The 26,036-nt window shown below is 37.3% G+C and overlaps 1 protein-coding gene and 1 pseudogene across 2 annotated transcripts in view; one reads left to right on the forward strand and one right to left on the reverse strand.

Moving 5' to 3' along the window:
* Positions 1-543: 543 nt before the first annotated feature.
* Positions 544-616, reverse strand: LOC139960726 (U2 spliceosomal RNA; annotated as a pseudogene).
* A 3,246-nt stretch (positions 617-3,862) lies between these two features.
* The window catches only part of LOC139960171 (centrosomal protein of 112 kDa-like), a 29,192-nt gene continuing 7,018 nt past the window's right edge, over positions 3,863-26,036 (forward strand). Inside the window, exons 1-24 of one of the 2 annotated variants that reach the window (XM_071958335.1) lie at positions 3,863-4,109; positions 5,183-5,281; positions 6,287-6,353; positions 6,993-7,110; positions 8,442-8,656; positions 8,992-9,079; positions 9,462-9,587; positions 10,298-10,346; positions 11,577-11,707; positions 12,387-12,486; positions 13,537-13,655; positions 14,949-15,092; positions 16,349-16,503; positions 18,203-18,332; positions 19,168-19,260; positions 20,049-20,188; positions 20,958-21,093; positions 21,350-21,457; positions 22,103-22,285; positions 22,500-22,643; positions 23,841-23,927; positions 24,124-24,186; positions 24,616-24,668; positions 25,195-25,291. In XM_071958335.1, the coding sequence (XP_071814436.1) occupies positions 5,191-5,281; positions 6,287-6,353; positions 6,993-7,110; positions 8,442-8,656; positions 8,992-9,079; positions 9,462-9,587; positions 10,298-10,346; positions 11,577-11,707; positions 12,387-12,486; positions 13,537-13,655; positions 14,949-15,092; positions 16,349-16,503; positions 18,203-18,332; positions 19,168-19,260; positions 20,049-20,188; positions 20,958-21,093; positions 21,350-21,457; positions 22,103-22,285; positions 22,500-22,643; positions 23,841-23,927; positions 24,124-24,186; positions 24,616-24,668; positions 25,195-25,291 (2,637 nt within the window). In that variant the 5' untranslated portion in view covers positions 3,863-4,109; positions 5,183-5,190. The remainder of the gene's footprint in view (positions 4,110-5,182; positions 5,282-6,286; positions 6,354-6,992; positions 7,111-8,441; positions 8,657-8,991; positions 9,080-9,461; positions 9,588-10,297; positions 10,347-11,576; positions 11,708-12,386; positions 12,487-13,536; positions 13,656-14,948; positions 15,093-16,348; positions 16,504-18,202; positions 18,333-19,167; positions 19,261-20,048; positions 20,189-20,957; positions 21,094-21,349; positions 21,458-22,102; positions 22,286-22,499; positions 22,644-23,840; positions 23,928-24,123; positions 24,187-24,615; positions 24,669-25,194; positions 25,292-26,036) is intronic. The other variant, XM_071958334.1, reaches the window with a different exon arrangement.

Here is a 26,036-nt window from a genome sequence, read left to right on the forward strand (position 1 = left end):
GACAGGCTACTAATGACCATGGCTAAGTTGTACAGGCTATGGTACACTCTTTGGGGTGTGAATAACGTTCTAAATACTGAAATATTAAACTAAATTAATTCTCAACCATGCAGAGATTGTCCAAATAAACCGTCATTTTACGAGAGAAAACGTAACTTCTATACATGTTAAATGTATGTTGCTATATACCAGGTCTGAATAAGTTAGTGGGGAGAGGGGCAGTAGGCGAACGTGAAGGCTCTTTCACCCATGAACTCTAAATAGAAACACCAAATATAAAAGACATATACCAAAACATGACAAACATGATCATTTATTAAACCGGTAAGCTGCTATATAGTCATAACTGCTATCGTTAACATCTATCCACTGCGGCAGCGTTTGGTATTTCTTCTAAACATATATCACAAGTATTCAGATAAAGATACTTTTTAAGAAAAAGTCACCCAGGAAAGAACCTGGGCACGAAAACCAAACTACCAAACGACTGATCCGTTCTCAGCCCCAGTCCCCTTGCATCGGGACTGTGACTGTGTGATCATCGTCAGGTGTGTATCACCATTCCCGAAGGGAACAGATACTACACATGATCTTAGCCAAAAGGCCGAGAAGCGATCAGATAAAGATGATACCGTCGTACGATACATACCATATCGCCATATAAGACATGCTACACATGATGCTTGCTAAGAACAGTCACCCAGTACTTTAATCCAGCCTGTATTGTCACGTAACAAGTTACAGTATAGTGTACCACAAAATTAGCTTAATATAAGTTAAACATCCATCAAGATGCTCATTTAAACTACTTGGGAAGGTTAATTACTACATTAAGGATAAATTTTACGCAATTTTATAATAGCATACATTTAGAAATAACAAGTTATCCGTCATAAGACATGTTTAACTCATTAAAAAACGATTGCAAATTCGTGATTGGTTCTTTTCTAACATTACGTCATATCACAATTCATTCTACGTTCGTCGCATCTGTTATTGTTACGTGATATCATGATGCACAAAAAAAAAACTTACTACTACAAACCGTGAGGAACAAGTCAAATTAAACTTATGCGAGGGTACACGTTTTACATTTATGCAAATTAGGAAGAATTCCCGTAGACACAGATTTTACACATGATCTTAACCAGAAGGCCGAAAAGCGATGGCTTTCGATTTTTAAGAAAAGTCACACAGGAAAGAACCTGGGCACCAAACAAAGAACCGACTGGTCCGCTCTCAATCACAGTTCCCCTGCATCAAGACTGTGACTGTGTGTTCATCAATGTCAGGTGTGTATCACGGCTCCCCTAGAAGGGGAACATAATGCTATTATTGTAAGAAAAGTCACCCAGGAAAAAACCTGGGCACGAAAACCGAACGATGGATCCGCTCTCGATCAACCCCAGTCCTCTTGCATCGAGCCTGTGTGATCATTGTCAGGTGGTTATGGTTTTCCTAGAAGGGTATCATAATGTTACTTTGATCCAGCCTATAATGTCACGTAAAACTTTCATTAATTTATGCCACAAAAAAAAGCTTACTAAGTAAAACCTTCATCAAGATGGTTATTTCGACTATTTGCGAAGGTTTATTCACAACATTTACCAGGGGCGTATCCAGGGGGGGGCGCAACAGGCGCGCGCCCCCCTATTGGCCGTCACCAAAAAAAAAAAAGTTTAGCAAAAAAAAAAAAAAATGGATCACATATGGCCATGGGCGGCGATCCTGGGTGGAGGGGGGATATATCCCCCCATGAAAATGGGTGGAGGGGATGTAATGCACCATATCCCCCCCCCCCCACCAAATGCCAGGGATAAGAATATTTTCATGCCTACATTTATGCATCTTCGTTAATGAACGGCTCTTTTTTAGCTTCATTTCTCGCCTGCCATAAACGCAGTGCGATCTTTTCAAATAAAGCGTCTTTATAAAGCAAAAATAGTTGACTGTAGGCTTCATTGGCCCTATAACAACAAAATGTATTATTGCGCCCACGGTATTGATATAGTACATATATGCACCCTCTTAGTATTCATATAGGCCCTATAGTAGGCCTACACACGTACATGTTCCCTCGAACAACTGAGAATCTCATGTAACCAGGGTAATGCTTAATACACGTTTCACCTGGATGCCCTAGCAATCGGTACCTAGGAATGTAACTATGTGTCATTGTGTATTGCATGTGTATAGGCCTATAATAGCTTGCATGAGGCCATTTTCTTCATCGAATAATATAACAGAGCTCTCGAACATTCTAACGTTGCGCCTGAAACAAGATTGACAGGGGCAATTTTCCCAAAATAACACCCGAAATAAAAAAATGTATTTTGGATCCATGATTATGAGATATTTCGGACATGACATCCCTATTTTAAAGTTGGGTATATGCCGCTTGGAAACCTCGGGAAGTGCCGTTTCCGGCCATCTAGAGGGTTTGTTAATCCCCAAATTTTCTCGTACGCTTCGCGCCAACCCATGGTGGCGCTACGCTTAGATAGTCAACAAGGTCATATCCCCCCCCCCCCCCCCACTCGGAAGTACGGATCGCCGCCCATGCATATATCCATTTTGCATTTCAGCCCCTTCTTTGAAAGCAAAAATTGTACACCCCTCCCCTTAGACCCATCCCCCAGGACGGCGATCATTCATGCCTGGCGCCCCCCCCCCCCTATTGGAAAATCCTGGATACGCCCCTCTTTACGATAATTGTTAGAATTCTAAAATCAGTTACATTCAAAAATAACATATTATCCGGTATAAGATATGTTTAGCCTATTGGAGTGTTAGCTCAGTGGTTAACGCCGGTGCCTTCCAATCATAAGGTCCCCGGTTCGAGTCACTCCAAGATTAATGTATGTCGTCCAGTTACAGAGTTGTTGACAATTGACAATTCATAATCATGGACGTTAAATATGAATCTAAGAGACTGACTTCGGTCTGCTTGCGGCTTTGATAAGCCAATGATGGCTTCTTCGCGAGTTCCTGCTTGCAGGAGGATCTTAAGTACATTAAAAACGATTGCTGTTTTGTGATTGGTTCTTTTCTAATACACTGCTTAGAGTATACATTCGCTTAAAACAGTGGCTGCTCAAAGAACCCTGTTGACAGGCTCGCATATTCATTATGACTAAATGGGGTGTACATCGACTTCGAGAACTTCAAGTCAGTGCATTATAATTACGACTATATAGCCTACTCAGAAGCGTAAAGAAGGTTATTTACGATTGTGTGCACTGTATAGAATTAGATGCATGGGAGTGCGTGAACGGGGTAGCAAGTTTCAGACAGTGCTGTTATGAAGTACAAAAATAATTGCAGAAAAGGGGATTACTCTGAAATTGCGAAAACTTGGGAATGCATTTCTGTTAAGGCTTGTATTTTACCAATTTATTAAGGGGGTATTTAACCCCATTACTCCTGCCTCAGTTCCTACTCCTCTCAGCGTGCTGTTCGAATATTATTACTTGTTACCGTGCAAACAATTCCAATGAGTGTAAAGTGCAATTTCATATCAGGACGTTTTCGATCCCATATTCCGTGAAAGCAGATGGCGAAACTAGATGTACTTGTGTTATCACCCTTACCTGGCAATATTAGGCGTAGGGGGAACAAAGAGCCAGCTTCACTCTTTTGGATCGACTACCGGGGATGCGACACCCCGCCTTAAATCATAAATGGCTTTATTTTATATCTTCTTCTTTACTAAAGTAGGCCTATACACGGAAAACTAAGGTATTTAACATCTATCGTCTGTCTCTCTTGCAGAGTTATGTATTCTCATGATGAGCTAACAAACAAAAATAATTATAGAAATACCTAACACAAATTATATACATGTTATTCTGTTTCCTAACCTATTAACGATGGTTAAACTCGATGCCAACCTATTATCAAATAAATAGTCCAAATTGAAACACACAGGGTACGTGTGGGACTTATTTGTGCTTATTAGTTGGAACGTTACACACGTACACCCTCAAGAAGGATTCAAATTTTTCGCGGATTCCCTGCGTGTGTCATGTTAATAGACCAGCAACTGGAATTTTTGATAAGTCCACATCCAAATCGATAATTTTCTCAAATGGTTACAGACAAACGTACACGTAAAATCATTTAAAAAATGTCAATCGATAATTTCTAGGATCATTTTGTTAACAACTGGATAAATAGTTTTCTTAGTCTAAGTAAAAAATATTACTACATTACAATAGTATACTGTAGCCTAGGCAAGCCTAATGCAAAATTGATTAGGCTATAGCCTAGGCCTAACCCCAAAGACCTAGAAAGGGCCTTGGCTAACCTAACTGTGTAGGCCACAGCAGAGACTAGTCAGCCTAGTCTACAAAGTAAAAGCTTTGGTTAGCCTACTGCAGCCTAAGTAACATAAGGCCTAGAATAGTGCCAGAATGTTGGTGTTACTGTTAGTGGTAAATACTGTATGACCTCTTCGACTTCATCATTGATGTTCCTACAGCTAGGCCCACGTGATTCCATGGATTTCATCAGATTACGAACACTAGAATGATTTAGGCCTAATGATTTGTACAACTACAAGCTTGGTATCTGCCAAAACTGAAATGTTGTACTGTACTAGGGCTAAGCATGACCAATTTCCTTAAATTTGTACATGTATTCTCTTGTATAAATCCACCTAGCCTAGTTAGTTAGGCCTAGTAATGTTAGACGTTAATGGGTAAAATCATTTATGAAGGTGGCCTGAAATTAAATCTGATATTTCCGCCTTTGACTTATCTTAGCTGTGTCAGTTAATGCATGTAGGACTCGGCTAGATTGCAACTTGTTTTCGAAAAGTGGTTACAGTTTGACATAAATCGGGTCATTTGTTTCAAATCACGATAAGCCATGATAGGTACAGTAATTCGCATTGGCAGGCCCGACTCTAATTTCAAAATGCATTAGGCTCAAATTACATGGCTGCTTAACTGTTGGGTCACCTGCTGGCAAATATTTATCATTTTGTAAGCAAAATAAGATCAGCCAAGTTTGTGAGATGACCTGTGATATTTGCATAAAAATCCTAGAACTGCAATATTGTCTGATTTCTGTTATATGTCCATGATCCATCAATTTTCAGTAACTGTGTACATTTATGGTTTCAAATAGCCAAAATGTCACCTTGATATTAAAATGGTGTGTTCTTGTTTCGATACCATAGGCTAAGAAATGGCAACTGTGTCAGATGAGCTGGATGACGAATTTGATAAATTTTTGTTAGAGATGAAGCCATTTGTTTTACAACTTCCTCATAAGTCAGGTAGGTCCTAGCAGTATTTATGTCTGGTTTAATTTGACTTTTATTCTTTATTTTCTTTGGTCTCTACATTTTCCCATTTCTTTTCCAAGTATCGTTAATGTTTACAATCATCTGTGAATTATGTATCTCTGTCTTATAAATAGAAAGAACAACACGAATTGAAAAGAAAAGAAAGGAATTATTTGACATGGCAGCACCTCACAAGACATATTTTTCCCTCTCGTATACATATATCTGCTGTTTGTTTTTGGTTCGATGATAATCATAACCTGTGCATCCATGATGACGTGCGTGTGTGTGAGTGCGTTTGTGAAGCCCAGCTTGTAAACATGATATCTCAAGAAGGGAAGGTCACACCAATTTCATATTTGGTGTGTAAAAGTACCACATTGAGTACAAGTAGCCTACTGTTTTTGATGGAGGTCAAAGGTCATTGGTCACCAGGGGTCAAATTGTGAAAATCTTGTAAACACGATAGCTCAAGGAGGAAAGGTCAGACTGATTTTATATTGAGTGTGTAGAAGTACCACATTTAGTTCAAGTAGCTTTTTGTTTTTGGTGGCGGTCAAAGATCATTTGGGGTCACCAGGGGTCATATTGTGGATACCTTGTAAAAACGATATCTCAAGATGGGAAGCATGGGCAGACTCATATTTAGTGTGAAGAAGACTATTTCAGATAGAAAAATCCATGGATTCTCCCATATGGAAAACCCACTTCACTTTAAGCTGACCAAGAGCTTGAACCTACAACCTCCCAAGTCTAGGTTAGCTTTTCATTGTTTCTAGTGCAGCTGCCATTATTCACTCAACCATAGCACTAGCAGCATACATCACTATGCCTTGTTTTTTTTTGTTTTAATCAGCAGTAAGGTGTTCCACTCATACACACTGAGTGTCTTGCTACATATTTGTGCAGTAACCTGTTCATATCTTGGATTTAAAGGGCAAAACTAAACCATAAATATGGTCAAGATATATATATTTTTTTAATTCCTGAACACAGATAGACAAAGATGTGCCTTATGGATCAAAAAATTGTGTGAGCCAACAGGTCATGGAATAACGGGCAGGTAACGTTATATTCGTCTAACCTTTAATGTTAAAGATCTATAATTGTATTTGACATGAAAATGTTACCAAATGAAACCAATGTTTCATTAATATTGACTCTTGCATTGTTTTAATCTGGACTTCAAGAATCACCCATTTTCCAACTGATTTGGCCCGACAGAATTTTTTTTCTTGGCCAGGAGAGATTGCACAGCGAAGGAATCCACTGGTGTATTTGATGCCAAGAAAACAACCCTAGTGATGAATAGGACCGTCCTTAAAATGGAGTTAAACATCAAGCTATCCAATGTAGATAGGATGACCTGCACTGAAACTGTTACAGATCCTATTTGGTTTGCATCACCACTACAATTTTAGCTTAAACAGACATCCTATAAATTCATGTGACATAATGTTAGGGACGTGTATTTTACCTTGGTGATGCAGAATTGTGTGCTTTCTTGAGATTTGCTTCTTAAAATAATCCTCTCAGACCCAGCTTACAATGTTCATCGTGTTGTTGCCGATATTATTGGACAATGTTTACTATCGACTGTTACAGCATGACTTTCTGTTTTGTCGATTTAAATTCTGTTTTATATGCAAGTGCTTCTGTTCTTTTTTTTTCTCTCCTTTATCGTGGTTTTACCGATACTCAGGAAGAACAGGAATATGTATGCAAAGCTGCTGCTTCATATGCTGAAGAAAGCTCTCATTGAAGGGCCATTCAGCCACAAACCTGATCCAGGTCCATTACCAACTCTTCCAGACTACATGGTAAGCTCATACATATCATAGTGAACATTCACACTATAGATGTATTTGTTCCAGTACCATATGATATTATATTAACTCACACAATCATAACAACATTAATGCGGTCTCCAGGGTTTTTACAAGAAGGAAAATTGTCACTATTTAAGCTACCTATTCCCCCCCACCACCCACCCCCCCCCCCCCCGACACTTGGTGACACATCAGCTGTGTATGACACCTACAGTTTCCTGTCTTGTGGCTGTGCACCCTTTTATTTAGCTAGAAGAGTCAAAATGTGTGTTTTTTGTTAAGTCACTCAATAAGATCAACCTCTTCGTTCATTCACTTAAAACTCCTGTGCTGCTCTCTGAGGGTTGTAAGAAATACTCCTGTGTGCTGCACTCTGAGGGTTGAAAGAAATATTCCTGTGTGCTGCTCTCTGGGGGTATATAAGCACTTGGTCTAAAATTGATTCAATTGACTAATTGTCACATTTAAAAAGTAGACTTTAATACCCATGCCACAGAAAATCTCAAAATGAATTTGCTAACATATCAGACAAGATGGTCCTGTCTTTTCATGATCTTGAGGCAAGGCCTCTCCCGTTTGCTGCAAGAGTAGCTATGGCTTTTGTGGTGCAATGTATAGCTTCTTCTGCAAATATCTTTGGTAATGATTAGAAAAATTGGTTTTTTGTAGAAATATAAGTGGCCCTCACTTTTAAATTACTTCTTAAAGTCATCCCTTGAATTTATCTGAATTTTTGTAGAATAAACCTAACATTTAGTATTCCTCCCTAGTTTAATTATCAGCTAATTCTGCTAAAGATCAAAACATGAGAACCGTCTGTTTCTTCTTTCCCACGTGTTTTGTGTGTGTTTTTGTTGTTTGGCACCTCCATACCTGCAAGATCTCATCCGCCCTTATCAGCCAACAAGAGCCCTACGGTCTGCTGGTCAGAGTCGTCTAGAGGTGCCGATCACCAAGACAAACAGCTTTGGGAACAGAGCCTTTTTGCGTGGCTGGGCCACGCCTCTGGAATGAGCTGCCAGCTGAACTCAGAACTGTTTCTAGTCTTACAACATTCAAGTCAAAGCTGAAAACCTTCTTTTTTAGACAGCATTACTGCAATATTTAAACTGTGTATTAAATTCTATTCATGTGCAATACTCCAACAAACTCAAACTTGCATGCTTTTTATTTTTCATACTCATTTATATTGTATTTTATTCTGCATTTTTACTACATATTTTGTGTCATATACTTTTTTATTTACTGTTACATAGAGTTTTAGAGCACTTTTGTGGATTTTACGCTTTATAAATAAATTATTATTATTATTATTCTTGTAGAGTATATACTTCGACGAGCCAACACAAACTAAATCGCCTCGTCTAAGAGAGGAAGGCTATCATTCCCTCCCAGACTGGGTGGATACGGAGCTAGTAAACTCTGGCAGAACCAACCCAAGAGCATCAAGGACCAGGCAAAGGCTCTTTGACTCTGATATCGGCAAATTATCTTCACCGGATGTAACAGAAACAGGTTCCTTAGGGATGCATGAGAGGTAAACAATTTAATTGTCAGAAAATTTACAAATAGCCGGTAGAATTTCATGATTCATATCATATATATATCAGTAGGGCCTGAACGATAAGGAAGTTGACCAACTGAGCTAACTAAAGCCATCTACAGGTCTTTGGTTTGGGTTTTGTCGCAGTCGATATCCTACACTCAAAATGTTTCTTAGTACCTCTTCCATCTTCAAACCTAAAATGGTCTATAATCCATATACCAGTGTAATGAAATTCTATTTAATAAATTTCAAATGTTATTTTTAGAGCCCACATGTTTTTTGTTTATTTTTGAGATCACATTTTTTAAATTTTTTTTTAATTTTAGGAAGTCTTCACTGGTCAATCATTCCTTATCATCATCTTCAAGTTCAGATGATCACCAGGTCTTTAGTCATAAAGACACTCACATAAAGGTCAGTAGTAACACTGTCTAAGATTGCTTAAACAGCCATGGCCGTACAAACTGCACTCTTCTTCTTCATTTATAATATCACAATAACAGGTTTGAAAAACAAACATATTGTAGAGGAGTGAATCGTCCATCTTCGTCAACCTCATATATATATGAATTTTTGTGCATGCGCTTTTGGAATCATGAAACAATGATTGCGTATGACAGTTAAATACAATTTTGCATTGTGAAGATCTTTGGAGAGATTTTTCAAAATTTTTTGAGTTGTGTAGATGCTGTTTGAGGTATCTGTCATTTATAAATAAAATTTTAAAAAATTTAAACAGCTAAATAATGCAGTGGTTTTACAACAAATTTTAACTTTTTCATCTGTTTTTCCCCAGTACCAGCAGAAAGATTCTGTAAGTCTGAAATATTCCCCAAAGCAATCTACAGTTGTGGATCTTCCCGACCCGGACGGTAGACCAGGCAGACGATCAGAGAGAAGAGATAAAGTGGAAAAGCAAACTGTAAGTAGTCTAATCTCATTGTCCAGTTGTACAGTGTTAAAGGTTCATATACTGAAATCCTATTGGTCTGTGAAGTGTGTCAAATATAAACCAGGAAAAAGATTGCCTTTGGTACAGACTACAGTGGCCATGTGTTATAGTTTTCTTGAAATAATTCAAGATGAATGCAAAAATAATTGTTACTCAATTAACATGTCAAAACGACATATACGGGCTACTTGAACTTTCGATGTTACTGTACATCTACCGCAATGTAATTGAACACTTGCTCCCCCCCCCCTCATCTCTCTCCACCCCACATGGATTTATGTTTTGTGGCATTATTCTTTCTTATGTTTAATGACTTATAAATGTTGATTTAAAATCCCCCTCACAAGTCTCGAAACTATTCAAAACGATCCCTCAACACTAAACCTAGGCCTATATTAGTTTTCATTCTAACTGAGCCTAACCTAATTTGCGGTGTATACACAAGAAACCCAAGAATATGTTGTTATTCTCATTTATTGGTGAGACTGTTAAGAATGTCAACCTTTTTTTCTTACATTTTGGTCTGATGAATTCATAGGATCGGTTTAGAAAATTGCTCTATATGCTACTGTGAATCTGTTAAAAATGGAATTTCATTATGTCACTATGTAGATTTAGCAATCATACGGAAATTGGCCGATTAATAACTCATATTATTTTCTTCCCCCTACATTTCACAGATTCCAGACAGCAAACCGAAACATAGACTCACACTAGAGAATAAACAAGGTAACAGCAGTGAAACTTTTAGTGGAATTTCTATTGGATACAGAGGTTTGATAAGTTTGATTTTTGTGACTTGGAACTGCAAAAATTTTAACTATGGAAAGCAGAGAAATTTCTTATGCATCTCCCTAAACCATGATATAGCAAGTGATAAATGCAGTACAACAATACTATCATTGCAAAGCAGGGAATATGTGTGTATTGTTGTTACTAAATCATCCAGCTTCACAAACATTTCCCCCAACACTGAAGGAATTACATACAAGAGTGACAAAACCAACCACCTTTGTTCACATAAACCTTTCCCAGCAGCAAGTCCTATTGTCTGGCATGAAGACATAGGTGACTGTAGCTTTCAACACCCAGTTGGTCCTTTGTGGAACAACCTTCATGTTCATTTGAGATCGTTGGACTCTTTCGAACAGTTAAAGCGCGACATTAAGGCTTTTCCAATTCATTAAGCATTGTTTATTTCCACGGACAAAGCCCATTGAGCAACCCTGACGCTATTCATCACTCAATGATGATAAAGTGCTGTTGTTCTGTGTCAAGCAAACAATGTTTGGTTTTGATTGTAAAAGAGACTACAAAGTGTAGAGAAAGAGAGAAAAATGCAGACAAGTTCAGTCAACAAGAAAAGAATCCATTGCTATTGTTCAAACTTGTTGTGCTCCAGTTAAAGGGGGGTGATTGGAGCATGTGCTGCTGTGAACTACCTCAACTTCTCAGCAAAATGTTGTATACATTTGGAGTCGATACCACTGACTGCTAAATATAAGCGTATGATATGTAACGATGGTGGTTCATAATTCAGTCGGTCAATTTAATGCGACGTTAAAAAGTAATATTTATATGATTATGTTACACTGGTGCCAGAAGTAGCAGCCTAAGACAAAGTAGTTTGACTTTCATTATGATGAAGGGGGGTGTCTCTTTTTTAGAAGCTTGGAGTTTTTCTTTAAAAAAGGAACATTTTATTCCTGTCACCTGGCAACCTTGATAGCACATTCTTGACACAACTTAGAAGTAAATTAACTTTTCCCCTCCCTACATGCCTAGCTATCTGATCATTTCATGTCATAAATTCACAGGTGAGCTAAGTTTATAATAATAATAATGTATAATATAAGCAAGTCTCAGTCGCAATTCGATCGCGGTTGGACCGAGGGTACAGTAACTTGATTCAATACAGAAAGAAAGAATATCTTCTGTTTTGCACTCATTTATTTACAGGGTCATCTAAATTCTCTGAAGAAGCTGCCCAGGTTGAGAGAGAGGTCGAATTGAGGACCAAACTTCTGGAGACTCGATTCCACGAGGAGAAACTGATAATCCAACAACGCCATGATGAGGCCATTCAGAAGGTGTGGCTATTTGATCCAGGGATTAAATTAATACTCACATTTTGTGCAGCAGTTTGAAGGTTTATGAATTGTGCTGTGCATAAAAGTGTACATATTTGTGTAGCAAACTTGCTATGCATTACTAAATAAAATTGTAACATTTTGTAACAGAGATTTCACAAACATACAAAAACTATTTTTTATTTGTATACTCTATTCTTTTGATCAATGCTTGGGTAGGTTTCAACTTTACTTAAAGAGGTTGTAAAGTTTAAATTGTGTCAATGAATGTGATGTATTTATACCAGCTTTGCTAGTCAGGCGATTCAAAAGTTTTGAAGAAAAACAAAAAATGTCAGTTACTTAACACCTATGACATCACACCTATCTGCTTGAAGCTCGATTTTGGTGTAAAATATAATTCACTTCAAAATTAAGCTATCTTGAAACCGCTATCCAGGCCTCAATATGAGAAGGACGTTCACTACGATGCATAGACTATATTCTACTCTACAAGCTAAAAATACTGGAGAATCCCTTCAAAGTCAGACATTACGAATCTCTTCCATCTGCTAAATGACAAATCATTGTCTTATGATAAAAACAAAGTGTTTTTGTTTGTTTCCCTCTTCTCTCTGTTTACTATCGATCATGATAGCTGACTGAATTCATTGTTCTGTTTTTTTTATGTTTTTTCCAGATTTTGGATCGTAAGAATGCAGAGATAGAAGAGATGAAGCATCAATACCGGAGTAAAACCAAAGATTTAGAAGAAACAAACAAAAAACTTGAAAGGAAAGGTACTTTATTAGAAATATCTGTTAATGTTTTAAAATATGTGGTTTACATGTTGTTGTTTTTTCTTTCCATTTTAAACATTTTCTTAATACATTGAAAGAAATCTGACAGTACAGATTTATACAACTGCATATGAAATTGTTATGTCAGTGGCAGTTGTTATATCGAGATACATATTCATTAGTTGATTGTAAACAAAACCCAGCATGCACCACTGCATCTGGAATAGGAGAACAAATCAGTGATTCATACAGGTAGCATACGCCCATTAAAAGCCCCATTGACTTACAAACTGAATCACAAAAGTAATGTGGTCTCTAAGACTAGATAGAAGTTCTCACTAGCTAATAGCTACCCATCATCGGATAGCTGACAAGTTGGCCTTTCATGGCATCATCAATTTTCTGTATCATGGCCTTGCAGATTTTTTGCTATCACAGCCTGAAGTTTTCGTCACTTGTAAACAAACGTATAGACTTTGTCAGTTACAGCCTACCATGAGTGCATAAATTACATACATATCACAACAGTCTTACCTTCAATTTTCATCTTTCATTTCATTCATAAGACCATTTTCATGGATGATACCTCTTATTAATCACAATTTAATTCAAGTACCATTGTTACTCCTAAGAGAGTAGTTCAGCTCTGAAAATGTATACAAAATTATACCAAAAACATGACACATGTGATTGTTGTTTCCCATTTTTCAGAGACGAACTCTTTGACAGGCTGTCCAACAGTCCTCCCTTTCCTTATATTCCTCTCAATTATCTCCTCTCCTTCCTATATTTTACCTACTTTGTCATCAGAAATATCATCCTTTTCCTACCCTTCTGATAATTTTTGGTTTGTTTTGTAACAAGTGGTTTCAGATTGTAGCAAATTTCTTTGACTTTGACTTGTCATTTTAAAGTCCACAAGTAGTGGCCATTTTTCATTGTGACCTTTGTCATACTTCTTTCTATAAGCGTGTGTTTGGTGGCATGGTTTGCAATTAGACCTACAAATTTTAAGCAACTTAAACTCTTACTCGTGTTTGTTATCTTCAGTCCACAGCACAACCAGAGACGTCGCATCGGTGAAAGAGACCAAGGACAAACAGATCAGAGAACTTCGAAAAATGCTGGAACAAACAAACCAAACGAGCCAGAACCACTTTGAGAAAATGGTAGGATTGAATTATGGTCTGGGAAAATTATTCATAAGTATAAAGGAGCAAAGAATACATGGTTTTTATGTTTTTCCGATCAGGGAAGGTCTAAATTTGCAAGACTAACAGTTTGCATTGGCTCCACAAGGCATCCATTATCTTTAAGTTTAACAGTCTGCAAAAATTCACTATTGCCATAGTAACAAGCTTGGGTTGGCTGTGTTCACCAAGAATACCAGCACTAATGTTAATAGTTCCATAATGTTAAGTGCATTAAGCTGCAGTTTCAAACCAATTTACTGAATTGAATATTTTTGTATAATTCATGATCAGTTTCTCTTGTGCATTTCTCTCGAAATCACTTCCCTGCCTCTTTCTGGGGTTTACTATAACAAATGAATAAGGGTGTAATCCGTGGTTGTACAATATGCAATGTACTGTGACTAGTTCCCCACCCCCCAACACCCCCCAACCCCAAGTAAGAAATGCAAATCAAGTTTTCAAGCAACTAAGAGCTGAATAGTTCAGTTGTAAAATAGAGTTCACTGAATCCCTTTCTCGCCAAAATTTCTGTGCTCTTCTCAAGCTTTGCTTGAAATTTCCCAGTCAGTTTTTCTGTCGTTAATTCACTGATAATGTGTTATTATATGCGCTATTCATGTGGTGTTTAGTCTAGACACAGACTAACTTCTAGCTTGCAGCTGAAAATTCTAATATTTGGTATATACACTGTGATATTTATATATGATTGCTGCAAATATGCTTCTTTTGCCATGATAAAAATGATGCAAGATAATTTGATTATAAAATTTGTTGAGTCCACAGTGCTTTCTGCATGTTGCTTCTCCGAACACTGGAGTACATGATTGGATAAAACTATATAGATAAGGCAGAATAATTTGTATGGAATACAAGTCGGTTATTATCAATGCGTTTAATTCTTAGCAGTATTTTCCCACTCAATTATGCTTGTTAACTCCAAGTTGAGATCAAACCACTCGCAATCTTATGAAGTATTTTCAATGCCACAGTCACCACATTGAACCTCATTTATTCACTCTATAGAAGCCCAGTATATATCCAACTTCAATGGATTGGAATAATTTGTCAGGTCAGAGCAACTTGGACGGACTTTTTTGATACCATTTTGCAAATTTTCAGCTTGCTAAAATGTTGCTTGGCCAATGCTAGGGAACTGTAAGTCATGAAATCCACTATGGTTAGAAACATGATAATAGGAATGAAAGGATTTCACATCAGTGATTGGAATCTGAAAGCTGTAAGGAACATCTCTTTGACTCCATATTTCAGCTGCAAGGCGCTTTGGCCGACATCGAACAGGAGAAATTTGAAATGCAGAAGGAGCACACGAAGGGGATTCAGGATATATTAGAGGATACAAATATAAGGCTACAGAAGATGGAGATGGAATATAACGAACAAGTCGATAAACATGTAAGTCATACTGTGATGTTATCCGGTTAGTGCAATACAATGTGCAACAAAACCAAGGTTACGTGTTCTCGATGTGGCGTATTGTGGGTCAGATCGGGCTCGCAAAAGATTTCCGTCATTATATCCCGCGGCAAAAATATTAGCCCACAATTTGGCACTAATATATTGTTTGGGCTCTCAAGGCCTTAGGTTTAAGAACCCTAACCCGCCTACCGTGCCCATTACTCAATTCAGGTATAGAGAGATATTTAGGTTCACAGTCTTTGGTCCTTTGCTCCCCAACCAAAGTTTTTCTCTGGCCCTCGAAGGAAATTAATTTAGCCCCCCTACCTAGGTGATCCAGACATCTGTTATATGGATCCTGAATTATCTGAGTTTAAATATCCAACCATTCATTACTGTACTGTCGGATACTGTGCGTGTGTAATTTTGAATTCTGAAAGTTTTCTTATATTAAGCTACTCGCTCACAGTTGTAACATAACATTACATGAAATGAAGAAATGGGAAGAATTTTTCTCAAATAAGGCACATTGTGCTGTCCATTCCATATCCAAGATGGGAACCGTTATCCTTAATTTGCTCACATCCTGACAACCTTCGGTTTTGACTCGTCTGGTCAATTCAGGTTTTGTTGTGTATTTAGTGTTGTCTACTGAGCAGTAATTCGCAGAGATTATGCTGCAGGGACGCTAAAGTTGTGCAAATTTTCACCCACATTTCATCACAGTTCTAAGGTACTTTTTTCTCATCATTGCTCATCAAAGTCTGTTTCAAGACATTTGGTGCTTGCTTATTTGGCTGTTTACATCTCTCTTACCCATATATAACTTTTGTAAATTGTTTATCATTACATGGGTATTACCTTAATATCCAGACAATGCTAACACTGTGTTTCGATACCTTTTACCGGAGGTGTTACAAGTCACCTAACATCAAAATCGGACCATCGCCCGTAATATGGATGATGTGAGTCAAGACTTTGCTGTGAATTAATGTACTATTTTAATGAGGACAAACTTGAAGGACTTGATCGTGTCATTTGACTTTTGAAATTTGGCAACTCCAGTCATGACCAGTTGATCACACTTCCTTTGTATATGTCTCTCTCTTGCAATGTCAAAGGTTATTTCAGGTCACAAGAGGTCAATGTCATTCCCATACAGAGTTAGTTTACATATAAGCAGTTAATTTGCTTCTTGCTCAACAGTGTCTGACAATGCTTGGCTACTTTTGCATTTTTTTACGTTTTCTCAGGCTACTGTGATCAAAGAATTAGAATCTAGGATTCACCAGCTTACAGCAGATTCTGAGAAGCAAGACACATTTCAAGGTCACCTTCAGCAAGATAAAGATGACTTGGAGAGGCTGAATGTAGCCCTCAGAGCTGAGCTTCAAAATATGAGCGAAAAGTAAGAATCTCTCACCAGGCATGTACGGGTGAAAGTAACATTATTCCTTGGTGTCGCATCTCAATTTAAACTGGAAAACAGAAATATTGCCTTTTCATTCTCAGTGTCAGACGGTCAAGGTCATCAATGAAAATTTTAATAGCTAAAATATTATACCAACTTAAACTGGTTGATACCAATGAGAGCATAATCCTCTTCTAAGTGAGAAAACTCTGTGTTACTCATTGAAGTAAACTTGTGTTTATAGGCTGGACTGCTTCTCTGATAGAAAGAAGCATCTCTGGATGAGGGAGGGGAAGAGTGAGGAGAGAGGGGTGAGAGGAGGGATGGGCAGCAGCTACCACTTCCTGCACCTAAGAATACCAGTCCACTATGAGAGTGTTATGGTTAAGTCAATGGACAATACCATCTAAGGATTGTAGGTTTGAGTCCTGGACAGATCATTACATGTGTCCTTAGGCTGGGCACTAAGCTCTGTTGCCTCTCTCCACCCAGGTGTATAAATGGGGACCTGTGAGGTAACTTGTAAATATCATAATTGTGTGCACCAGTTTGTGGCTGTACCCGTTTGGAATTCCCCCAGGGGACATGGGAGGTGTGGCGAGCTGTACTGCCGAGAGCCACCATTTGAATTTTGCACACTGGGTGTGTGGGTGTGATAAGTTACCGATGACCAGCGGTTAAGTGTTGTAAAGTAATATGAGGGTGCTTTGGCATTGTACACGACTTTTTACCTTCGACTTACCATATCTGTTAAACGTAAACTGGCCAAATCTGTGAACATTATTAACAAGTTTGTGAATGCTATTTATTGAAGTATCTATTTTAACCCCAAATATAGGTGGGTGATCAGTACTTTAGCATAGGGTAAATTGCCCAGTGTAACAACACAGAACTAAGTACGTCCAAAGAAACTAGTATATAATGTTTTCTTCTTTACGAATGTGAAACTAGAAGCATTGCAAGATGCAATACCATGGATATAGAACTCTCAACTGGCCAATGGTACTCATTTATGGAAGAAATTAATCTTGTTAATACATAATACGTATATTGAAATACTGGGGGGTACCTGTCGTAAATTTATTTTGCCTCAAAATGTCATCAGCCAGTGATAATGTTCTGCAGGTCTCTGTGTCATAGACAGAACAACCACAGTATTCAACATATGCAGCATCTCAGAGCAGATGGTTCTGTTTAGAGCTTCATTTCATTCAGATATGGCCGAATGGAAACTAATTACTTGATTCCAGCAAGAAATGACGAATATAAACTGATGCTTCAGAAAGGCTGCAACTCTTAGCCTAATCCTATAACACTATTAATGCAGAAATGCCTAGCCTAGTCTACTTTGCATAAAAGAATTAGGGCTGAAGCCTGTATTGCCATTACCTCCTTTGTAATGGTGGTAAGGAGTAATGGAGAACAAATGCATTAAGTAAACGACTTAAATTAAGAAAAAGGAGGGCCTGATGTTTCGATCTTATGGGAATCTTCTTGAGAGGCAGACAAGAACTTAACAAGAGGAAACAGGTTGCAAGATCAAACAATGAATAGAATTAGATAATAACAATGCAGTAAACAATAATAATGAGCAGTGGGGGTGGAGGGAAACAGGTGAGGCTGTGATTGGTTTGTGGTATTCCAGCGAAAGATTTTTGTAAAACTTTATTTCATGGTCATAAAACTTCATAAACAGGTTTGCCACTGTTGAGAAGACTTTGGACCAGCTGAAAGCAGACAATGATCGGGAAGTGAAGTCCATAAAGGCCAGATGTGAAGCTATGATAGAGTTTACAAAGAATGAACATTCCACAGTAATCAAAAAGGTAAAGAAATGTTATACAAATTTAAACCTGATTTTTTTTATTTTTTATGTGTACAGGTACCTACAAATGTCGTATTATAAATTTGAAATAATTAAGCCTATAAGTTGACAATTTCTACTCTGAATGAAATTAAAGAAGTCAGTTTGCTTTGATGGTCTATGAGCTAACTAAGAAATATTGATGAAATTGTAAATTTTTTAAGTATTCCAAAGGTTTGGTAAGAACTTTTATATATTATATTGAATGGTTTTTTATCTGGCTCATCAGGAATGAAGTTCAATGGTTGTAACCACAGAGATGTCTAGTAAGTAAGTGAGGGGGGGTGGTTGTTTATTATATTATTAGTAGAATATTACATAGTCAAAATATTGGCAACTCTCATGATCTTACTGTGAAACCCACAGTTTTACCTTCCAGGCTCTTTGTCTTATGTATTGTTTCACAGAGGCATCTCTAAATCTCACATGCAAAAATCTTAAATCTGTATAACAAAGTGAAGCAGCTTTACATGGAGTTATGGACATTTTTTGTTGTTAGAATATTAAAACGACTAGTTTGATGTGATTTAGACCTTTTGTCAAAATTTCCTTGTTTCCGGCCGTCAATCTCCATTCAGTTTGGGGGGGGGGAGAATTCCAGGTTTACACTTTCAGGGGATTAGAAAGTCTGAGATCATGCAAAGTTTGCAGAGTTAAGAAACTGGTGGAGGTATTAATAGAAATACAATTCCTTTATCTTGAAAAATGTGATTTTAGCAAGTAGAAATGGACAGATGAAGTTCACTCTGCTTAAGTGAGATAGATACTTTAAGTAAATTGCTTTATTTCCTCCCAAGGATGCAGAAAAACTCCTGGCCTCGGAACAGCAAGTTCAAGAATTGAGGAAAGCACTTCAAGAGAGTGAGTTGAGTAGACAGAGGCATGTCCGGGTAAGTAACTGGCTTGAGGGCACAGACATAGAAAGTCCATGTTAATACAACAAAGTATATCTCCAACTACTGCCGTTCAAAGACAAATTTTGCAGTGCAACTTTGACTCGTCTCAAAGAGGCACAGAATAAGTATTGAAGTCTAATTTTTCACAAAATAGTCGATGAATGTCTTCTTTTATGAAAAAAAAAAAGAATAGTTGAAGCCTTCTACTATATATGTTGAATGTCTCCAATCTTTATTAACCTTCATGATGAAATAATTGGTTCTACCGGAATTGAACTAAAGAGTGAAATATGTTGTACTATCTTTATTCTTTAGAATGAGATATCTGTTAAGTTGTCCATGTCTGTCAGCACCTGAAAAGGTGGATCACCATTATTTAAATTCATGGTGATATATATTTGTTTCTGTCAGAATTGAAGAAAGGATTGACATTTGTGGTGTCTTTATCCTTCAGAATAAGAGCTTATTTAAGTTGTCGATGTCGTCAGAAAACAGTATTGTGGCACTCTGAGAGGTGGTATTATTACCAGGATTTCATTAAACGGGGGAAAAGAGTGAGCCATTATATATACAGAGAGTTTATTATAGGGCCAGGATTCCTACAGGACCAGAAACCTTATAGATAAAACTTTAAAAAAAATGCAAGTAGTGTGCTTGGAGATAGGTAGAGGGGGAGGTGTTCTTCAATGCTGCAGTCTTTCTGCTACTTTGAGTGGGTGTAAAGAGACTTTCTGAGATACTTTATCCAAAGTTTTTTCCTTTTCTTTCTTTACTAAATAAAGGAGACAGAGGCTGAGTTGAAACAAGATAAGATTCATTTGGACAACCTCCACGAGAAGAAAGTCCGAAGTCTGGAGGCAGAGCTGGACCATGAGAGGCAAGAATGGAAGAAGAAACAGCATCAGCTGGAGCAAATCATCTTGTGAGATATTTCGTAGTTACTGGACTTTTTATTTTTTGCTTCGTTGTTATAAAGTGATTTTGTTGTAGTCCATGTACTTTAGCGATACAAAACATTGACAAAAAACCCTGAATACTTTCAAATGGAACTACTCCATCTTTGCCAAGGTAATGTAGAAGTTGAAAGTTGCACTTGCTTTTTTGTTCATGCAACAACATTCTATGAAATCTACAATTAATAACCAACATTGATAGATTAAATTTATCTGTTAAACACCAATGAATGTGTTGGTGCAACTCTAAACAGGGAATTGAAAAGTTGAAAGTAAGAAGCAATGACAAAATGTAAGAAAAAGACTTTGGAATTGCACAAACTTATAATGCTACAATTTTTTTTTTTTTTCATTAAGTTTTCTCCAGAAGTTTGAAAATTGCTTTTTCCCCTCAGCAACAGCAATTAAAAGTTTCCTCGTTCCACCACTGACAAATAATTTATCTTCATTATGTCAATTGATTTTATCACGCACCATGATAATAATGTGGATTTATGTCAGTTAAACTAAACTCTATCACAGAAATACGCCAGCATTCAAAGTAGATCAATTTATTCTGCTCTTCAATTCCTCAATTGTATCATGTTATTTGTCAGAAGGAGCGTTCATTTTTCTTTCAATAACTGTATTCCTATCAACGAAATGATCGAGTAAATCAATGAAAAATGAAGCTTTATGATCTTTGCTCATCATTTCTAAACGCTGTTTTTCCCTGTTCCATGATATTTCTGTCATCAGAGCTAAAGACGAGGAAGTAGCCAAGCTGAAGGAATTTCAAAAACTTCAGACCCAACAGGCAGAGAGAACATTGGGAGAGTTCAAATCGCAGGTTGAAAGGAATTCTGGGAAGATGTTTGACGAGATGAAACAACAGGTACTGAATTAAATTATTATTATTATGATCATCATTATTATTATTCAAAAGATGTAGAAAATGCCAATTATACAAAGGAGTAATCAAAGGTGCTGTACAAAGTCAAGTAAGACAAAACAAAACCAAGCAACAAAAGAGAAGGATAAAACCAAAACCTACAAAATCAAAACAGTAAGAATGCAAATAAAATACAAAAGATAAATACTACCCAAAATAAAAGACGATTAAATATTGTAAATAATTGTTTTTCTTTTAGATGGTCAAGGTCGAGGCAGATTTAGCCAGGTCCAAAGAGTTTCGAGAGAAACAGGCGGAGGAATTCACAAAACAGAGACAACAGGATAGGAGGAAATTTGAAAAACAGGTTATTTTCTTTGACTGTTAAATGGTGTTTGATTTAGTGTACGTATTTATTGACACCCTCCGTTGGAACTTGCCCGTGCAGTGAGAGATCTCACAGCTGATCTAACGTCCTTAACACAGGTCGCTCAGTGACTCTCTTCTACTCAGGGTTGGTCGTTTCAATCACAATAATTTAAATCACATGAAGTTTTTGAAAGGTATTTTAGAGGTATTGCTAAAGGTCTTTGACAGACTCAAAAAGAGGAGATTAGTTAGTAATTAAGCCAACCAGATTCAACAGATGATAGCAAGATTTGATTTTTATATTAAAAGAAATCACTGGCTTAGTTATGTCAGACATGGAAACATTGTAGAGCTACTGTGTATTGTGGTGAGGCCTTAAGAGCCAAGTTTCAAAGCTAGCGTAGTCAGTGAAACAGGAAGCGGTTAACTTAAAAATCAAGTACTAGAGAGTTTTGAGGTTACTGAATAATATATATTTTCTTTGCTTCCTGCCTTTGTTATTCCTTTAAGTAACAAAGCTAAGAGCTACATTTTGTGGGTTAATGATCTTTAACGATGCACCCATTACAACTTGCTGCTTCTATCATTGTAACTACTATCTGCTAAGTTCATTACTCTTCCCCACTTTTGTCTTTCACTGCAGTTAAGTGTTCTTCATGGATCTCACGAGCAAGAAAAGGCATCGTTGACAAAGCATTTACAAGCAGAGCAAGAATCGTTAAAGAATGCACATCAAGAGGAGATTAAAGTATTCAAAGAGAAATATGAGAGGAGACTGTTGGAAACTGAGGGCAGTCTCCATGAATTGAGAAGCTCGGATAACATTGTAAGACATATCAGTTTTCTCTAATTATTGTTTCCATGGCAACGGCACAGTCACACGATCTACACAACCATATTCACCAACACTACTTCTGGTACTCTTTTTGTGAATTTGGTTTCCATTTAATCAATATTTTGTCGCATTTTCATGTGATTTGCAGTATATAAATGATTTTACATTAGTTTGTTGCCATGGTGATGTGTTTTTGCTTTTACAGAGAATTTCTGAACTTCAAGAGACTATTTCACAACTGAGACAAGACATTCTGGAAAGCGACTCACTCCGAAAACAAGAGGTTGTTCAGCTTGGACTTCTGAAGGAAGAGGAGAAGCAGAAGATCACTAGAGATCATGAAATAGAGGTAAAGGTTACCATTAACCAGGGAACTCAGAGTTCACGCTATCAGTAACCAGTGAACTCAGAGTTCACGCTATCAGTAATAAGTGAACTTAGGTTCATACTGACAGTAACCAGCAGACTCAGAGTTCACTGTATCAGTAACCAGTGAACTTAGGTTCATACTGTCAGTAACCAGTAAACTCAGGTTAGTTCTGTCAGTAACCAGAAGACTCAAAGTTTGCCCTATCAGTAGCCAGCGGACTCAGAGATCACTGTATCAGTAATTAGTGAACTTAGGTTCATACTATCAGTAACCAGTAAACTCAGAGTTTGCCCTATCAGTAACCAGCAGACTCAGAGTTCACTATCAGTAACCAGTGAAGTTAGCTTCATACTATCAGTAACCAGTAAACTCAGGTTGGTACTGTCAGTAACCAGAAGATTCAAAGTTAGCCCTATCAGTAGCCAAATGGACTCAGGCTTCATACTACAGTCACTGGTAGACTTAAGAGTTCACATTTTCAGTAACCAGTGAACTCAGAGCTCAACTAGTGAACTAATATCTGACAATACTACTACTTTGTGGAGACATACTGTAGTGTATAACAGAGCGAGTAACCAGTGGACTGAGATTTCACACTCTGTGTATCAACAGTAAAACAATCAAATAGCTGTTGGGTTCACAGTTGACACTATCAGCAACTTGTCAAATAGTCAAACATTTCAAACTATCAGTACTCTGTGAGGTTAAAGTTCACATAAATTACAAGAAGACACAGAATTTTACAGCATCAGTAATGTGTTGACTCAAATTTCCATTAACCAGTGGACTCAAGAGTTTTGCACTTGGTTTATCTACAAGCTCAGAAGTGGCAGTTTGTTTAGTTTTGTACATTCAGAGCTGACACTCTGTGTATGAAGTGGAATCTGTATCCAGACTTTGTGTGTGTAATTAGTAATGTGTATCATACAAATTCAGAATAACAGTTTATGTAAACAGTGGGAATTGAGTAATGTCCCATGCACCTCCTGTCGTTAAGAAGATCCTGCTAGGATCGAAACGTCAGGCCAACTTACTTTTACACAATGTTTATCGACAGAAGTCTTTGCCCATTTACACTTTACAATCTCCCAGTCAGTTTTGCTGTCTTTCATTTACGTGTAACTTTTTTTTCGTATCTATGACGATGATGACGTCATAATATCTTTTCTGTTTCAGATCAACCGACTACTGTCAGAGAAAGAGCAGCAAAGATTGAGATTGCAGAAAGAACACAGTGCTACTATAGAAGAAACCATGCAAAATGTATGTAGTCAAACCTCTGCAATATTGATTTATAATGGTTTGCACTTTAAAGTGCCTAGCTACTGTCTGTTACTTTGTGACCTCTAATGACCTGCCTACTGACAGTGTCAGATGTTACAGTACTGTTACCATGGTTACAACTGTATCTTTGTCTAGAGATTATACTTGTAATATTTTCTTTCCTTCTCGTCCCCAGACGAATCACCGTCTGAAAGAAATAGAGAACGAATATAAAAACAGATTGGAAGAATCCTCGCAGGTAAACCAACTGTCTGATTTTTACAATTTTAGTGCAGCTTTTAGGGAATTGGGTCGCCCACATTTTATGGCAAAGCTTGAGCAACTATTACGTGACAGAATATTATACCTTCTCAAACTCAAAACTCAAATTAAATTATCTCTTCAGAAATTTATGTTTTAATTACTAGTAGTAATTACTGATTCATTTGAAGTTTACTTTTTATTCAGACGCTTTCATATAGTATACGGAAAAAGAATGCAAGTAGAAAATTTTGTTATCGATTCAGCATCGAGTGTTTATGAAGATGAGCACAGACAGACAGTTGTTTTAAACTTAACCTACATATCACAGCTGTTCTCCAAATTTCATTGATGAGAGTTGGGAAGTGATAAACAAAAATCCATAAAATGTATGGTTTTACTCATTTTGTTTTCTTTTTTTCATCAGCATGTTCAAGAATTGCAACTGACTGTTGAAAAGTTGAAGGAGAAAGCTGAAAGGTAAGTATCTCTGTACTGAATAGATGTTTGTGGAAAGTGCAAAGAAATTACTGTCTACAAATCGAATTGGATCTGAGATTTTCCCTAGAATACAAATTCTGAGCAACACCATCTGAGTTATCATCCATAGCAAAGAAATGGTCGCTAGTGGTAGAGGTCATCGCAAATTCTTGGCAGAAAGCAGGAGTTTCTGCATTCCAGAGGTGATAGCTTCTACTCTCAGTCTAGCCAATTATTATTTTCCTGGTTTTACGGTTGTTGCTATATTCCAAAGCAATTGTTTTATTTGTGCTTTGCTTATAGATTTAATTTACAATCTTTTTCATTCTCCCCATTACTTTATACTTCAAAGAAAGCAAATATTGTATTGTTTGGGTGGAAATTTACGTCTTACTGAAAATCAGAAGCAAAACGAAACTTGACAAGTAATGAAATGTGAGACATTTCTTTCCTCCTGTTATTAGGAAATTATTCAAAATGTATCTCCAGCAATAAAAAACAGGAAAATTTTCTCTCCCATGTTTAGCACAAAGAGTAACATGGAGATGCAGCTCACGGAGACAGTCTCCCAGCTGGAGATGGAGAAGAATCAATTGAGGAGACAACAATCAGAGACCAATAAGGTCAGAGAAGTGTATTCCTTGTATATAGAGCAATTTAGCTTATTAAAGGCATTGAAGACTCGCCCCAAACTGTGTGCGGCCATCTGAAAAAGTTAACTTTCCGTTGCTTGCAAGTGACGTTTTGTTCGTGTCGCTACAAAATGCAGACAGTACAGTAATGAAATGTGATACCTTGTTATCTTTAGCTGGACTTGAGATGTCCATCGCTGTATCGTTTGTAAACTGTGCTGTGGGTATTGACCGCAGCTGTATGTACTGACTGTACACTAGTGTCTAATTACCGATGGTAGCCAGCTGTGTGTGTGTATTTTCTGGGATCGATGGTGGTGTCAAACACTTCTGTTACACCTCATTCGAAACTAGGTCAGATTACAGGCATTAGACGTTTCTTTTTGCGCGAGTCTTCACACCCTTTAAGGAGTTCTTTGTTACAACATACTGCAAAAACGTTATCAAAACAGTAAGCATAAACCGTTCTACACATTTCCATTGCTCTGTGATACCACACACCATGCCATCGGAGGGAATAGTCTGACTGAATTGTAATGGCAATATCTCATCCATTCATCAGATATGAAACCCAATTACATTTTTGAAATCTTTTTTATTTAATCCATATTGTTTTATGTATATTATATACCAGACGTTTGTCGTTGTACAATATACAATAATGTATGTACAAGCCATACTCTATGTCTCACCATATTTACTGAAATTTCTTGAATTGTGTTATTTACAACACAGA

Source organism: Apostichopus japonicus, chromosome 19, assembly GCF_037975245.1.
Source record: "Apostichopus japonicus isolate 1M-3 chromosome 19, ASM3797524v1, whole genome shotgun sequence".
In the NCBI taxonomy this organism is placed as follows: Eukaryota; Metazoa; Echinodermata; class Holothuroidea; order Aspidochirotida; family Stichopodidae; genus Apostichopus; species Apostichopus japonicus.